The following is a 17444-nucleotide window of genomic DNA, read 5'->3' as shown; positions in this document are numbered from 1 at the left end:
GCTTTGTTTGTACAATTTTATTAAAAAAATCTTGTTAATATACAAGTATTGGCACACTTTAATACAAACTACAAACAGACCTTTCCTATCATCTAGGAAAGTGGAATGTCAGAAGTCAGTGTGAGAAACTTAAAGTGCTAAAACAGAAGGCACTTCACAAAATTGGTTCACTGAAACAATTTAGCAAAACTCAGGTTGATATCCTTCACTTTTCAGCTTGGCAGTGAAAGCTTCAAAATTGATTGAACAGTTAAAAAATATAGAAAGCTTCTTGGCAGTAAAGCTTCAAAGAAAATGCTGTTAATTGTGAGCAAGAAGCCTAATCATTTTTTTAAAAATGATCAAAAGGCTATAAAGCATTTTCATTTTTCTTACTAAAGAAAACTCCAAATAATTGTTTTACACAGAGGACACTCAGGTGAAAAAATGTGCCGGAATTTTTGATAAAAGCCCTTTTTTCTGGTTGTTGAATTTGTTTTGTGAAGTAGTTAAAGGAAGCAAAAGGAAATATACTCCCAGAGTCAGTGAACTAAGAAGTTATACATTCATTATTCAAATACTTAGGTTATGAAGAAGTCTAGAATGTTATAGTTAGAGGTAGATAAGTAGTCTGGTTGACACAATATCTAATAATTTAGTATCTGCACATCAAAGAGATCACAGACTCCTTCATTATCATCCAGGTTAAAGTTGTAGTCATCTCCGGGAGTAGGAGAGAGTCGTAAGAGAGGAAAAACTGTAAAGCAGGAATAGTTTAGTTTAAATTAAAACACTTTTGGAATATCAGCCCTATCTCATAATTCAGTATGTTTGTCATCACCAGTATCAGGGTTAGTCTTAATAATTAAAATAATCTTGATAATCTGACAAGCATGCTAGGATACATACTGTGAATACCTGTATTGCCTTCAAACTAAGGCAGTAAGCGACGTGTCTACGTTTTTTGCTTAGTATTTTAAGTGAATTTGCTGGAATGGAGTGATAGCAGTGGAATATGGGCTTAATTTCTCCTTCTGCAGCAAAGGAGCTCCTGAGCAGCTTATGAAACTTTCATCAGAAAGCCATCATTTATATTTATATTCCTTCATCTTGTTACAGTATTGCATGTATCAGCCTTCAAATATTTATCATTTTAAGTAAGGAAGTTATCATTGTCCTATTTTACAGATGAAAAATGGAGGCTAGCAGTTTCTCTGTGCACTGCATTTCAAGCATGGACTTGAAGCTGTCTTTGGGGAGGGAATGAAAGAAGAGAAGCCTCGGCCCTCATGCCGCACCTCAGGAACACTAACCTAGTGCAGATGAGCTGGGCATGCTGTACCTGCTCTAAAAGTGGAGACTATTTCCATTTTAGCCATGTATTGGCACATTCACATAATCCCATCTTGCCTCTCGGATCTTATAATTACATGGTTCTTTCTGGGTAAGCCCTGAGGCTGTCTGCTTGAAGGGCAGATATTAGCAGAGACTGCTCACAGCAGCATATTTACAGGGCAAAAGGAACAACACCAGCTGAGTTCACCTTTTTGCCTGGCACCTTAGCGACATAGAGCAGAAGGGCAGGGAGCATGTGAACTTACTAGCTGTGGTTCAGTTCTGCACTCATATGGCCACTGAGGTACAAGAGCAGAACTGGGTGACATTTATCTGCTCTGTTAGTGTACCACAGCTGGCTATGTATCAGTCTGCATGCAGGCATGTAAATATGTTCTGAAATGTTTACTCAAAGCTGCAGGAAGCCTGAGACAGAACAGAATTAAGCCAGATTTTTTTTTTTTCTTTTTAAGGCAGCACTCTAGTCATCAGCCTGGTCTTTCTTTGTTCCTGAATTAAGGACTGGTGGGTTACTCATGCATGTAAGTGCTTGCTGGATTAAGGCTTTCATATTTCAATTGTTAAATAAAACTGTTGCAGGGAATGGAAAGGGGAGCAAAGTCAAGAATGACAAAGACAGAGGAGGCAGTACAGGGGAAAGAAGTAGTTCCATACCAACTCTTGGCATCAGATTTTATAGACTCCTACCAAGAGTGCTGTTCACATAAAAACCATGCTGCTACTTGTGATTATTAGAAAAGTAAAGATGCTAAATACTTACCGTCAGAAGACATGAGTTCATCAATAATATCCCCACCGATGTTTCCTGTGAAAGACAGGAGCATGTGTTCATGGAAGTCAACACATATTCTCTACATTAGAACACTGAATTGCAAAGGACAGTATGGCTCGTGTAGTGTAGGAGCTGTGGTGATAGCATGCCATGTATATGTAAAATATATTAATCTTTGTATCCTTCAGTTTTTCCTGATACATTTCTCCCACTGATCCCTTATAACCCTAGAGCCATGTGCAATATGAACCTTATTTGGTGGCAGAGAAAGGTATTTTGCTGAAAGGTATTTGGCTCAGCGGCTTCATTAGGAGATGAACAAAGACCTGTCATTTCCTCTGTGGGAAAAGTGCTCATCTTCCCTCTGTGTAACTCATCGGTACCTTGGTCACAAAGAAGGGCTCAGGAAACTAATAAAAACATTTAAGCAGTAACTGCTTCTTCCTACCTGCGGGCTCCTCCATCTTCGCTATGTCGAATGAGTTGGGCTTGAGAATACAGTTAACATCCAGGGGCAGCAAGCCCTGGTAGTCATTTGAGCTAGCTGTAGCTTGGGCGACATCTCCTGAAAGGCTGGGGTACAACACCGACTCTGGAAGGCTGGAGTAAGGAGCTGCCGGGGTTGTACTGTTCTGCTGCACACTGCCGTCTACAGAGGCAGAGAGGCATGTTATGAAGTCTGTTGTGGTAAAAGGGAACACAGAACACCTGCACCTGGCTTTGTCTTTTGAGGAGAACATGGACAATGTCTGGGATGAGGTGAGAGGAGTCTCCCCCTTCCAAAGTCACAGGCACAGTTTAATCAGGACCCCTCAGAAATGCAGTCTGTAACACTGACAGCATTTTTCTTAAGTCTTTTCATATTACCCTACTATTATGAAAAAAATACCTGATATTCAGGCAGTCTCTCACTGTGGCTATGTGGAAGAAGGTAAGTGACCTTGTGGCACAAAACCTGGAACTGGTGCCTGTATTATCTGCCTCACTAAAAGGTACATGTTCAAATGATATACTCCATCACAGGTTGGCAATTTCGTTCCATACTGCATTCTTGCAGAAACACCTCAGAATAATTAACAGGATCACATCCAAAACCTGTTTGGTATAAGATAATAAGCTACAAGGGGAGAATCTGTTTCACCAGACAGAAGAGGAAGAGGCTTCTCTGTAACCCGAGAGCTGTTAGTAAGCCCTTGGGGTAGTTTCTTAACAGACAGCTGCTACACTATGCAAATTCATCTTTCCTTTATCTACCGCCTTGTCTAATAGTTTCTTCCTTCCCTCTAGTGCCCTTCCTCCCCCACCCATCTGAGGTAGGAAAAACTCCAGACCCACCTGATGGCGTGTCCGCAACTGATGTTTGCGGTAACTCTTGTCCTTGGTTAAGATCTTGTTGTTCTGGTGGATTTTGAGGAGCTGTAGCAGGTTTAAGGGGAGTTGCTGGAGCTGCAGGTTGAGATGGGGGCTGTGCAAGGTCATCAGGCGGAGGAACTGGAAACACCATGGGCTTGGAGGAGCTTGATTCTTTATTTATAAGCAGCACATGAATAGGTCCTGAACTACTTTTAAGATTGATCTGGTATTTCTTCTGTCCATTCTGTCCCTGTAGAGGTGGTGTATTAAGAAAAGTTACCATTCCTTGAGAACTTGGAACTTTACAAAATGTAACAGTAACTGCACAGAGTTATTTCCCACAGAAAGTAATGAAGATGTTTGAACAGAATTCTCAAGCTGATGCAGAAGATAAATACAGTGCTCTTCTAGTTAGATCACTAGGAATAGCTGAGAATTGGCACAAACCTATCAAATCATACTCAGGAAAAAAGAAATTTAAAACTAATACATGTGATCTAATTAAAAAAAAACAAACAACAAACAGATTACAAACCTGTAATGTATTTACCTGACCAGAACACAGATACAGAAGACACAAATATACAAAGTGCTTAACTAAATCTCGAATTCAAGTTACAAGAGACTTACAGCAGGGCTACATCTTATCAATAACAGCAATAATAAATAATGATTTCTGTACATTTAAATCTCTTCCTTTTAAACGGAGCTTCAGAATGATCCTGGTTGGGACCAAGCATCCTAAAACAGCTGAATATCTCACCCAGACTGAGTGAACACAGGATCATGAGTCAGTAGAAACAATTTCTTAGCTGATTTGCCAGGTGTTCTTTTGGCAAGCTATTTAAGCAATACAGATAGGACTAGCTTCCTCTAGCACAGTCTCAGTAAGACCACTGACTGCGGAGTGGCTAATTCAGCAAATAGGTTTTCAGCAAGTATGTTCTAGAAAAAATGAGGATGAGAGAAGTGGGAAAGGAGCCTCGGGGGAGGGGAACCAAAACAAAACCATCCAATTTGAAGTTGGTGATGAAGACTAAGATCAGCTGTTTTAGTCCTTGACAAAAAGCCAAAAACCCCCCAACATCACAGCTGCTAACTTTGGTCCCACAGAGAACCTTACCATTGCCTGAACTGTTTTCAGCAGAGACGGACAAAGATAGTATCACTGGGATCGGCTTCATGGTTCTAGCTTTGGATGCTCTTATGATATTAGAGTGTGCTTAGCCTCACTAAAAATAGCTTGTGAAACTTCTCAGGTGAATTTCACCCTTCTACAAGCATAGTGGCTATCATGCTTCATACAATGCTCTCTCCCAACTATGTAAACCCTATTTAAAACAGAGCACTGCAACAAAAAAAAAAAATTAAAGATGGACAGAGGTAAGTAATTTGGCCTCCTACTTTAATCCTGCCTGTTTAAGCCTTCTGGCTAAAGCCAGACAGCGGTCTATGTTTCTCTACGCAGTCTAGTACCATGTTACTAAACATAAATCAAATCTAAACTAATCCTACAACTAAATCTAAAAGGCTTTTTCACAAGAGATCTGATTTAGCAATGCAATAGAGAGAAATTTGACACATAAAAGTCACTGCTAACAAGTTCTCAAGGGAATTTATGACAATTATGCTTAATTTGGAAAGTTGCAACATTTAAAAGCAAGAGAGAAGAAAAGAGGGTAAAGAAACGCACTATAGTATCTTGTTTTTAATAGAAGACAGTTACCATTAGTCTATCCAGGTATCCACATATACTTTTTTCCACCCGTCCCCTCCATTCTCAACTGAAAGCAACTCAATTTTTAATTTTTTTTCCCCCTCTCACATGTAACTAGAGAGAAATCCTCCACTCTAATGTAGCTCTTCATTTCCACTGTCCCTCTAGAACACTTAGGTAAACAAGAAACAGTACATACCATTTCGGGTATGGGTACTTCTAACTGTGTACCACAAGGTGCTTGAATTGCTAGAAGTGTGTCTCCTGGTTAAATAGCAATTTTTAAGAAAGTGTTAAGTGTGCATATTTTTCTTAAGTCTTCCATGGTATCCACTCAAATGAGATATGGTAATTCTCTAAGGCCACTTAAAATACTGTGTAATTCTAGCATAAACAAACTTGTGGTGGGACTTCCATAGTTCCTGTAAGATCTAAGTATACTGCATGATATAAATCACAGAATTCCAATACTTAGACCATAGTTGCAAGAACCTTTTCTCGTAGCAATGCAATATTTAGCACTTCCTTTACCTGTTTGTTACTGTCCCCAGATCTCCTAGTTGTATACATAACATGAGGTGAAAGTATTTAACTAGTTCTTTTTCCACTAAAACAGCTCTCTGGTCCAGCTCACTTTATGGCTATGAAAAGTGGAGGTAGCACAGAGAGATTTAGCAGGAGAAGGAAGAAAAGCTCTTCATGATCGTCTTCAGTGCCAGCACTTCCCAGCATCTAAGCTCACAGCTTCTGCAGGACATATAACTGACTATCAAACTCACCTGTGGCTTATTACGTGTGCTAAAATGTATTGGTCAGGAGATCACAATTACGTCAACAGCACTGGCACAACCTGCCTTACACTGCAAGGTCACTCACCTACCTGCACATCCTTTCCCCTTTGTCCCTAACTTGGAATAATGCTTACATGAAGTACTAGGTGACTGGCGTACTAGGTGCCTCCGCATTTTGTAATGTCTCTTTTTAGTAACAGCTCATTTCTGCAGTAGTTGTCTAATCTTGCACTTTTATTCAAAAACAAACACAGCCTTCCTTGTGGCAAAGAAGAGGTGGTTTTGAGCCTAGCCGGAGGCTGAACGACAGTCTTCCCTTGGGCGCCCCAGGATCAGGAAAGGATGTCAAGGGAAGTAACTTCTGCCAGCAATTCTTGGCAATTTCTTCAAACCTCCTGTACAGAAGGAATCCTTTTGATTTAGTACCAATGCCCCATCTTTGAACTTCAGCTGGCCCCATTCATATAGCATTATCAGGAGCTCCCTCTGGCTGCAGCTGCCTCCAGAAAATTTTAGGAAATTTGGACCTGCCAGGTCTTTCTGGTGGGTTGGACCAACATGCCCTGTCCCTGGTTCCGTTAACAACCTGAGGCAAGCTGCTGCAGAGTACGAATACATAAAGAAACATCGAAACACAGTACTCTGAAAACAGCTGAGCTTCCATTCCCTACGATCTGTGACTATAACTAGAAAATGCCAGGAACTTGCAAGTCATGAACATTATGGGAGACATGTACTTACTACTGATCACTATTGAATACTTCTAAATTCAAAAATACTTACAGGGAAAAAGCAGGTTAGTTAGCAAGTTAGTTTTCAAGAGGAAGATCAGGAAATCTCTCACTTTAAGAAATACAACGTAGCAGCAACTTACCATTGAAGCAGTTGCAGATATCTTCATGGGTGACATATGAAAATGTAATTTATGTCAAGGAACACTTTTCTTAAAGCAACATGAAACTGATATTTGTTGCCTTTTGAAAGAAGTTTGCCCAAACTGAGCCTAAACTATAAACTTACCGCTGTTACTCAGAGGTGTAATCAAGGCATTATTTCTGGCTTTCAGAATGGCTAGTTAAAAATAGCAGAATTCTGTCTTTTAAAGAAAAAGAAAAAATCTGTATCTATGAAGAAAATACAAAAAGAAAAAAGTTGCGTAGCTTGAATGAGAAGAGATTCTCCTAAAAAAGAACATGTAAAATCTTGTTTTGAAGAATACCATTTACCTCACTAACCTGACACTATAGAATTCAAGTTCATAGCAGAACTTCCCAGAATCACACAAAAATACTGCCAGAGGGGACTTGAGAGTTCATCTGCCATCCCATTCCCCTGCCTCAAGGTAGGATCAACTGTTAAGACATTCCAGACAGATGTTTGCCTCCCTTCTTCTGGAAAACCTCCAGTGATGGATATTCCACCACCTCCCTGGGGGGTCAATTCCAGCGCTAGCTCTCCCAAAGGAAAGTTTCACCTAATGTCTAACTTCAGTCTCCTTTCTACAAAATCCATTTTACAGGAACAGTTTCTGTAGAGCAACTGCACGCAATTTTTAAGTACTTATCACTGGTACTATAGATAAGAAGGGCACTTTCTGCTCCAAATCTCAGGTGTCTATTTTGCTCAATATCTTGCAAGACAGCTAAACACACGGTTACAAGCAATGTAGCTGGAACTCTCTGCTCGTGGGGTATTTACACACGGGATATTTTTCCAGTTCCAAACCCAACAAGCTTCAGGACTTTGTCAACTCAATTTATCTTTGGGTGATAGCTTAATCTTTTCAAGAGAAGGAAGCAACACAAAAAAAGATTCAGGTAAAGCACTACTAATAAAGTATAAATTCAAGCGCTGGAAAGCAATACAATTCATTTAAAATAAGACACCAGGATTATACCATGGACTTAAAAATTACTGCCATATGTATATATGCGCTAGATTATTTTCAGGTTACCAATCATACAGTCACAGAGGTTAAAAAGTCATGTAAATAAGATTTATATTTTCTTTCTTTTTGAACCAAAACAAAATATTTGCCTTTCCTTGTATCTGGATAAAATGGACTACGTTATGCTTTACCCATTACCTACACTTTAACTGTTGCTTTAATTCTAGTTCCAAGATGCACACAATTCATTTAAAAGGATATTGGTGGTTTGTAGAATCATCCATGACATTCTTGATACTTTGCTGAAGCCACAGTTTCTGCTGATCCAATTCTTTTTCTTTTAGCTCTAGATCTTCAATTTCAGCTTCCAGATACCTCAGCCTGTCTATGACTTCTTTTGTATTGCAGCCAGCACCTACTCCTCTTAAAAAGGCATAAGGGTTCATGAAACCACAAGAAGTGAAAATCTGAAGCAAACATGCAACGATAATTTCTTAAGACTACTTTCGACATTTTGAAAATCTACTAATATTCAATATGAAGGAAATGAGTGTTTACCCTCCCAGCAGTGTTTTAACAGAAAAATGAAAATTCTTAACTTCAAATCAAATTTTAAATTCCCCTTTACCTATTTTCTTTTGGAATGTAGCTTTTTCTGCATTGGCGCTGGTTTGCAGGCCCCTTCTCGTCCCCTCTAACTCTTAGCTTGAGCTTTCACCTTCAGTGACCCAAGAGAAAATAGGTGTGGACTACAGGCTGGTAGGTAGGTGGAGACACTGTGTCCCAATATCCTTCCCAGATTCATCTAGAGTAAATTTTTTAACTACAAGTGCTAGTTATAAAGTAGCACTACAAGTTTTCTGAATTTCTCTCCTGTATGCTTTAAACTTGATTTTATGTATCAAAGACACAAGTTAAAGGGAAAACAGATAAAGTTCGTCTGCAACTTTACTGTGATTCTAAAATGTCATATTGCTCATTGATGAGCGTAACATTAATTTTACGGTGTCATATCTAGTCAGGTGAAGTGGAAAGAGGCAATTTTGTTGCTCTTGAGCACGTGAAAATTTGCAGAATTGACACGGCTTACTTCCACTGAATGCTGTTTTTTGACTTCTTCTCAATGAGATCAATCCCCTCCAAAACGTTAGTGATATCATAGATCCTTCTCTTCTGCCTCACAGCAAGGGTATCAGCAGCCTGTCGAGAGAAGAACAACGAGTATCAGCAACTTGCATGCTGAGGGCAAAAGACAGTTAAGCCATTCCCTTGGAAAAATGCCAAATAATGTCATTCTGAAGGGAGAAGGTTCAGCTCTTCAAGAGCCAGATGCTCAATCATGAATTCAAAAGTTCGGCACCTGCATGTAGTGCTACAAAGCATGCTGAGAGGAGTCACCTCTTTGAGGGCCAGCAGGCTTACCCTCATCAGAGACGAGAGCTCACGTGTGTTGCAAAGACCGTGTTCGGCATTTGGAGCACGTGCAATTCAACTGCATGGAGGCGCTTGCAATGCTCTTTTTGGAAGGTAGGAAAAAGCAGGGAAGGCAGAGAGCAACACCCTGCAGTGGAACAAGCCTCTGAAGCCGACGACGTATTAAGTTTATCATCCCTTCCACTGACATGCGAGGTATTGCAGTCTTTGTTTGGATTAAACTGTGCCGGGATACGAAATGACAGGGCTGTAATTTCACGAAGTGGCTGAAGGAGAGCTGCGATACTTCAAGCCAGCATCGCCTCAACGTCGTACTGCACGAATCCACCTCGCAGCGTACCCGGGCTCACTCAATCTGTCACGCTGAGTACCAAGAGCCATTTCACAGCCACCAGGACCCTCGCCGCTGTCACACCGTCACTTTTACGTTGCAGCTAGCTAGGCCGTGTGTCTGCGTGCTGTCACGGCTCGTCACTCAAAGCAAAGCAGAGTGTCAGGCAGAGGAAACTCTGCTTCATGCCGTAATTCTCTCCACGGGGACTTTTCTGTACCTGATGCAAAGACTTCAGATAAAATAAGCAAACTTGAGCTAGTCAAGCCTTCCACACCCTCATCTCTTTGATGCTGTAAAGCGGCTCAAGTTCAAAGAATATTAGCCAAAAGGAGAGAGAGCAAAGAGGAGTCTGACTCTGTAACTACTCAGGACACTCAGGTACAACGATTACAAGGGATTATATGTATTACAGATTAAAAGAAAAAAAGAAGAAAAATAAAGAGAAAGATAGCTGGCAAAAATTTCTGCATCCCAAATTTGAACTAATGCATAAAGCCAACTAATTTCCGCTATGATTTATTTCAGTTTGTCCAGCAATCTACTAAATTAATGCTTTTAGTAAAGTAGCCGATATGACGAGTACAACCCAAGACAACCACAAATGGGAAGGAAAACCAAATCCACTTTATAGCAAAGTCCATATAACTCCTTTTACAGTATTTTCTGAACCATAAACAAACTGACTAATCTTCCAAAGAAATGACACTTTTGTATTAGAAAGTTAATTACTAGGACTTAGTAGTCCAATTCATACCGGTGAATGTTTTGCTAGTGAAGTAAAATTAAAGGAAAAAATGAAAGCAGAACAGAGATTAAAAAAAATACTCTTATAGCCATGAAGTATAAACACTGTTCTTTCTCCTTGACAGTGATGTACCTACTAAACAGTGCTTCTACTGATACTGTTATCAACATTTAACATTGGTATGGTCTTCTGTAGCAGTCTGTTAAAATCTTTTCCTATCTAACAAAACAAAATACATACAAATACATATAGAGCGCGCACTGTAGTTCTCTCCAAGCAAACCGTCTCTTTGATCACTTGTATCAGCAGGTATGCACCTGCTGTCTTAACCTGGTATTTCTGCTGCACGCATCCACACTGCTTACAACGATTGCACGAGAAGCCTTCAAAATCTAGGAAGTGACAAAATTGATGCCACCCACGCAACGTTTAATCAAACCCTGTATATCTCACAGTCTTCAGAGGCGCAATTTCTACAAGCTCTCTACATTATTCAGTGCAAGGAATGGAGAGCACACACTTAATCAGCTGTTATTCCGATCAATTACTTTCTGCTTTTTTCCCCATTGCTCAGCACATGGACCTAGGACGTAGTCTACTGTTCACGGTTTGAATGATGAAGAAACTGCTCTGGAGACAGATTTCATTACCTCATGAGATTTTTTCCAAAATGCTTGTCTGTACAATATATAATTTTACCTTACTAATCGTAATGTATTTTCAAACCAAAGTGTAAGTCTAAAACAAAAAATCACTAATTTTGAGTGCCCAACTTTAGACGTTTCAAAGTTGGAGTGGTCTCAGTGCTCTAAATTCTACTGCATTTCATGTGCCCAAAGCAGAGCTCCCATTAACACCAGCAGTGGAGATTCCCTACTGCTGCAAAACAGGCTCCAGAACCCCAGGTTAGGGACTGAGAAAATGAAGGACCCAGTTACATACGTATTTGGCTTGACTAGCACTGTATACAAGTCAATCACAGCTACAACGTCCAACTACTTACAAGAAGAATTCCAACAATGAAATCAAACTGGGGCCAGTCCGGAAAGTTTAATTCAGACATTCACTAACTTTCTGGTGCTGATCTTATAACCTAATTATCTTCTCAAAATTTTATGTGGCGTTTCACAGGTAGTTTAAAAACCAATTGAAAAGTTCCTCCCCAACACTCTAGCAGTTACCAATGTAACACCTTCTGGCAGGCACATGGCTCAGAAATTAAGTTCTGGCATTCAGTTCTTCCACACAAACCATGCACTAATGACTTCAATAATTAAAAGAGCCTCCTGAGACTTTTAAACAAATCTCCTGTTGTCAAAAATGCTTTTAAAACTCATCATTTCTCAGCCTATGTCAAACAGTTGAAGCAAATCCAGGCGGCACAAGAAAGTGACATCTACCACAATGGCCCTGTTAAGATGGCTGGACGCAGCTTCCACGTTCCTTGCTCTGAATTATTTGATTTTTGGAGTTCCTTCATAAAATCTTTTCAATTTAAAGCTGCTGCACTCCAGTCATTCCTTCTAGTATCTCCTCATACTTTGAATACATATGTATCCAAGACAAGCACTATACGAGTGTCTCATAGACAGCTTCTGGAAAAACATCTAAGCACAGTGCTTCGGTTTGTGTGCATTCAGATTGTGCAACTTCTGGAATACAGAAAACATGCTGTTCAGCACAGTTTCAGTTGCAGGCATGCACACACACACAAACCCTGCCCAGAAATAAAAGAAAAAAGCAACAGATAAAGGAAAATCGAGAGTTTGGGTGCACTCTCACACAATTTCTTCTTTGCTCCCTGGGAGCTGACAACAGGCAGCAGGACTTGTCAGCTGCACATTTGCCGCAGTAGCCCTTAAGAGCAGAGGAATCTGCTAGACCACTGTGGCAGAGTCATTACTGAGAAGCTTAAGAAAGCAGAAGGGCCAGCAATGCCTGCTTGTTCTCCATGTGTCAAAGGAATGAGGTCCTGCATCTTCCAGCCTGTCCCCGTAGCAGATGACAAGATCGTCTCCCCAAGAGGACTGTCAACAGTTTGGTGAGAGTTTTAAACTGAACAGCATGCTTGGCAACCTGTACATAAAAGTACTGAATATCACTGCACACATAAAGGTTAAGGGAATGTAAAATTTCCTAGATACACTTTTTCTTCTTCTGTGGAATAGGACAAGTGTAAGGCAGTTTTTATTTGCTCCTGATCAACAAATTTCTAAAGGTAGTAGCAGACAAGTAGATTTTAGAGTACCTAATATTTTGCACTGATGATCAGAAACACTACTTAACCTGCTATACTACTTAAGTATAGCAGGGATGGCATTCTGCTATAAACCAAGCCCATTTAAGAAATCAAGGTAAAAGCAATTGTTATGCTACAGAAGAAAAAGACTACACAATGTTTTGGGAGTCATTTCAGGTGCCTTATCCCTTATTCACTCATCTTGCTCTTTTTCTCTCTTCCCTGCAATTCATGGGTTGCTGCATATAGGAACTTTGTTTTCTTTCCCTTTCATCTCATCCCTTAATGTTTTAAGCTTACTTCCATAACTAGATTTGTTTATTACAAGGTTATTCAGGGACAGTTATACAATTATTGGAGAATAGCTGTTTGATTTTAAAGTAAGCACTGTAGAATTCAAATTCCAAGTGAAGAAAATCCTCACTTCCACTCCCACGAGTTGTCAGATGTTAGCAGAGAAGCATCCAGCGCTAAAACGTTTCCAAAAACAGTTCAGCATCCAGAACTCGCAGGACTCCCTGCTCCTAAAGCGAAGAACAGTGCCCACACACAGGACGATGCATCACTACTGCTTCATGATGGGTCAGCACACATGCCCCAAAGTATCCTCTTACAGACCGCTTAACTATAATTAGAGACGTATCAAAAAATCACCAGGAAACGTCCTATAGAACAGCTTTTCACTCTCAGTTGCTAAATCACAAAGCCAGAAGTACACTTAATGTTTCCAAATTGTATTTTCTTCAGAGTGCACTGCTGGTTTTGCTACAGAAATACTACTCAGCAGCACGACATCAGACGGTCAATACCTGCCAGTAGGGAGACATCTGAAGATGTTCACTGCATGAATCATTTCTTGGAACGCTCTGTTCCGTTTCAAGACCGTCCTGGTTCTTCAGTTCCCTGAACACACTGAGATAACACACATGCTGGTTTTCGTTTTTCCTTAGATACATGGCTTATTTATGAGAAATACCGGTTACAGAAATGTATGTCCTGACTCATTGTTTATTAAAGTACCAACGATTTACTCACTCCAGTTAGTATTTACTTCCAACAAATGGTATCCTGTAATTCAGGAACCAATCTCCAATAAAGGTCTTGAGCAGAAATGTCTCTGACTTGTTGCAATGCCCACTTACTTTTCCCTGGCTATCAACCCTTCCATTCCCTCTGGGTGAATGGATACCTTCCTCACAAAAGGGAATGAGAAACGTCATCCCATCCCTCTACACAGCCCAACTTTATTGTTCAAATCCATCCTCTTTGGCTCTTTAAGCTAAGCTTTTTGGCCCGTTGTCTTACAAATTAGTATGTTTTGCTTCTCAAACTGACCTGGAACACCTGGCAGCACGTGACAGATAACAAAGTAAGCTGCGCAACAATCCCTGAGATGTGGACAGCTTAATTCTGTTTTACTAAGGAAAGAGGCAGTTAAATACTAGGAAGTTAATCAACTTGTCCAGACCACAGCATAACTAAAGGAGGAATATAAAACCTATCGGTGTCCCTCCCAGCCCACCCTGAAGTCTCACTATCCACAGTAACATCACTGAAGTACTTGCTCTCTGAACAGAGATGCACAAAAAAGCCCCGAGAACACCATTCACCTCCTGGAGCCCATTAAGAGTAACCAACAAATAAGGTCTGTTTTCCAGAAAGGACTTCAAGTAACCAAAGCACCAAGCCAGCCTCTTACTGCACTTTGCTTAACTCCTCAGCAGTTCGCTGAGGACCTTCCGAGGACCTTAACCAAGCTAGGCAAAATACACTTTTCCCTCAACGCACTGCGCACCCCAACAGCCGAGCAGGGCCCCGGCCCCTCGGCCAGCACGGCAGCAGGCTCCAGGGAACCGGCGGGCAGGACACAGTGCCAAGGGTCCCTCCTGAGACACGGCGACCTCCCGGCACGAGGACCTGGCCCAGGGTGGGCTCGTCCCGGGGCTGCACCGGCGAAGTCCTCCCACTGCCGCAGTCCAACGCCTTCACGGCTCAGAGGCGGCAGGCGCTAGAAGTGGGTGAAGAAGATCTACCACCAACCCCGCCAATTAAGCATCTTTTATGTATATAAAAAAAGTACTAAAAAGACGATGGTCTGGTTTTCAACATTGCTTTCCCTTGCTAAACGGACACCGAGGGGGGCGAGTGAGAAACAGTTTTAAGTAACGGCCCGTACACCGAGTCAGTGCACAGAGCAAGGCAGGAGCGTAAAAAATAAATAGGAAAAAACCCCAGTGAGCTTCACTTCACGCATGGTAACCATTTTAACCTCTTAAAATAGAGCCGTAACGCGTATTTCGGCCGGCCGCGGCGGCTGTCAGCCATCACCGGGCAGCCGCAGCCCTGCAGCGGCCGGGGCACCCCCGCCTCCCGGGAAGGGAGGGAGGGAGAGAGGGAGGGAGGGAGCGGGCGGCCCGGCCCGGCCCGGCCCCCGCGCTGCGCCGCCCTCCCGGCAGCGCGGCGGGGCTGTGCGCGCCGGCGAGGCCCGGCGGTGCCGCGGGCGCCGTCCCCCCGCCGCGGGCAGCCGCCGCCATGGCGCCGCCGCCCCGCCCCGCCCTCGCACCGCTTTGAGGTCCAGCACGCCGTCCTTGGCCTCCTGCAGCAGCGACACGAACTTGGTGGTCAGCAGCCCCAGGCTCTTCTCGTGGCGGCTGCTGCCGCCGCCGCCGCCGCCGCCCGCTGCCTCGGCCGCCGCGGCCATGCCGCCAGCGGGGCCGCCCCGCCGCGCCACGTGTCGCGACCGCTGCAACGGCCCGAGCCCGGAACGGAGCCCCGGCCCGAGGGCTGCGGCGGGAGGGGCGGCGCCGCAGGAAGTGACGCCGCCGCCGTTGCCTGGACACCGGCATGTTTCGGCCGCGGGGGGCGAGGGGCTGCCGTGGGGAACGGGCCGTGCCCGCCCCTCGGGGCCGCGGCCGCGGGACAGGTGGCGGGGCCGGCCCAGGGCCCGTCCGCCCCCGGGGAGGCCGGCGGGGCGGCGCTCCGCTGCCCCGCTGCCCCGCGGCCGCAGCCGGGAGCAGGACGGGCAGCCCCGCGGCCGCAGCCGGGATGCGGGAGAAGAATTACACTTGGCTGGCGCGGGCCGGGCCGGGCTTTCGCTCGGGCTTCCCCGGGGCGGGCGGCGCAGGCCAGGCGCCAGCCTCAGGAGGGGAGGACCGGGGCGTCGGCGACCGGTCCGAGTGCCTGATGTGCCCCCGCAAGCCTGCCTTTCTCCTACACGGCAGCTCCTTGGCACTCATTTCACCGTTTGCATTTGATATAAACACTTAGTTATAAAGGATGTTCTCACAGCTCCTCGGGCCAGACAGAGAAGAGGCTGATGGTCTGGCGAGGGGCACCGAGAATTTCGGATGCATACCCAGTCCCTTGCACAGGTGTCCAACTATACTTGGCCTTAACCTTCATTCGGGTGCACCTCTTTCTTTCAGTTACCATCAGATAAAAGTAGAGAAGGTTTGAAGTCCACATAGCGTAAGAATTCCAGAGATGGACTTCAAGAAAGAAATGCCGTTGTGGAAAAGACCCTCTGATACCCCATCACACGAGGCAGCGGAGCGCGTTTTGAAGGGACGTTAACACCGAACGTGCCCTGTCACATAGGAGCTGTACCTTCACAGATAATAGCATGTACAGGGCAACGTGCGTACGTATAGGAGCAAGCAGGTAGGCATTCTCTCTGGACCTTGCATCACGTTCCTCCTGGCCTCGGGTAACACAGGTTATTACTGATTACTGACTGATTACACATTCAGTATTGATTTAAACAGATCCATTATCTTGTCTGGAAATGAAAACAAAACAGAACCTAATAACGGAATCGGTTTTAAATTGTCATGATTAATGCAGGAGAACATGCCTTGCATCTGACAAGGTCAGAGTTCACATTTCGGTTTTAGTTATTTATTCATTTGTTTTATACCTTTCAGTAATGTCAGGCTGAAATTTATCCTTGTGAATAGGTAAATTTGGCACAGCTTTGACCTACACCATATTTTTATTATTTTATCATTTTGAAGGTAGAAATCATTTAAATATCTATTAAAAAGCTCTAAGGAAGCCATGCAAGCATAAAGAGGGAAACGATGCCAAAGGTAGAATTAGCCGCAAGAAAAACAAACAATCCAAACACTACTAATGTGTGCATGTACCCAAGTACTGTAGCGTGAGATTTCTGAGCCAAGAGCAAGGCATAGAAAGAATTTATGGTACAAACGGTAACAACTCCCTATGATGAAATCGGAAAATAGTTTCCGAATGAAAAACTCTGACCTGATATTAATTAATTGAATCAGGGTAAGAGTAAGTTCTTTTACCTTCCCCGTGCATTTCAGGTGTTCAAGTACTTCACCCAAAGTGTAGCTTGGTCAAATAATAAGCAAAGAAAAAAGAAGTGCCCAAGGAAACCCTTGATAAACATGACAGAAAAGCACCCTGAAGTGGTTCAACCTTTCTGCGGCAGTGATACCCATTTAAATACTATAGAACAACTTTCCAGGTGAGTATTTCCCCACACAATGTGGCTTCTGAAGAAGAAGTGTGTAGAGCACAAGGTAAGAATGAGAAGTAATTTTCTTCTGCATTTAGATAACATTGATATATTTGTATCAGGGAATCAGGAGATCACTGGGATGCCAGTAGACCAATAGATTTTAAACTTCACAGCAAAATTTACTAGGCTGACATTCATTAACCCAGTTGTGCTAAGAGTTGGTTCTTATACCTTGCTAACCCTTACCACTATGTATTAATTTTTACATATTATCAACTGTTAGCACAGATTCAAAGCAGTCAGTCCTTAACAGCTATATCCCACCTTAGCTGGGAGTATACAGCACCACA

At 42.9% G+C, this 17444-nt stretch overlaps 2 protein-coding genes across 2 annotated transcripts in view; one reads left to right on the top strand and one right to left on the bottom strand.

Annotated features, from left to right (window-relative positions):
* RBIS (ribosomal biogenesis factor) overlaps nt 1-17444 on the top strand; it is a 95639-nt gene that overhangs the window by 4865 nt on the left and 73330 nt on the right. The gene's annotated exons all lie outside the window — the stretch shown is intronic.
* On the bottom strand, nt 3-15622 carry E2F5 (E2F transcription factor 5). Its single transcript, XM_075494876.1, has 9 exons — nt 15172-15622; nt 8947-9056; nt 8118-8279; nt 6843-6886; nt 5377-5441; nt 3443-3710; nt 2556-2756; nt 2096-2140; nt 3-736 (listed from the first exon to the last, which is right to left on the bottom strand). The coding sequence occupies exons 1-9, from the start codon at nt 15307-15309 to the stop codon at nt 627-629; spliced, it is 1143 nt and encodes a 380-aa protein (XP_075350991.1). The 5' UTR covers nt 15310-15622; the 3' UTR covers nt 3-626.

The sequence above is a fragment of the Mycteria americana genome, chromosome 2 (assembly GCF_035582795.1).
Source record: "Mycteria americana isolate JAX WOST 10 ecotype Jacksonville Zoo and Gardens chromosome 2, USCA_MyAme_1.0, whole genome shotgun sequence".
In the NCBI taxonomy this organism is placed as follows: Eukaryota; Metazoa; Chordata; class Aves; order Ciconiiformes; family Ciconiidae; genus Mycteria; species Mycteria americana.
The sequence above is the reverse complement of the archived record's forward strand: the minus strand, read 5'-3'. Positions and strand labels throughout refer to the sequence as shown.

Coding starts and splice junctions, on each gene's coding strand:
- E2F5 (XM_075494876.1), bottom strand. CDS start 15,309: ATGGCCGCGGCGGCCGAGGCAGCGGGCGGCGGCGGCGGCGGCGGCAGC. Junction 3,711..5,376: donor AAGTACCCATACCCGAAATG/GTATGTACTGTT, acceptor CCACCTCTACAG/GGACAGAATGGACAGAAGAA. Junction 737..2,095: donor TGAACTCATGTCTTCTGACG/GTAAGTATTTAG, acceptor CCTGCTTTACAG/TTTTTCCTCTCTTACGACTC.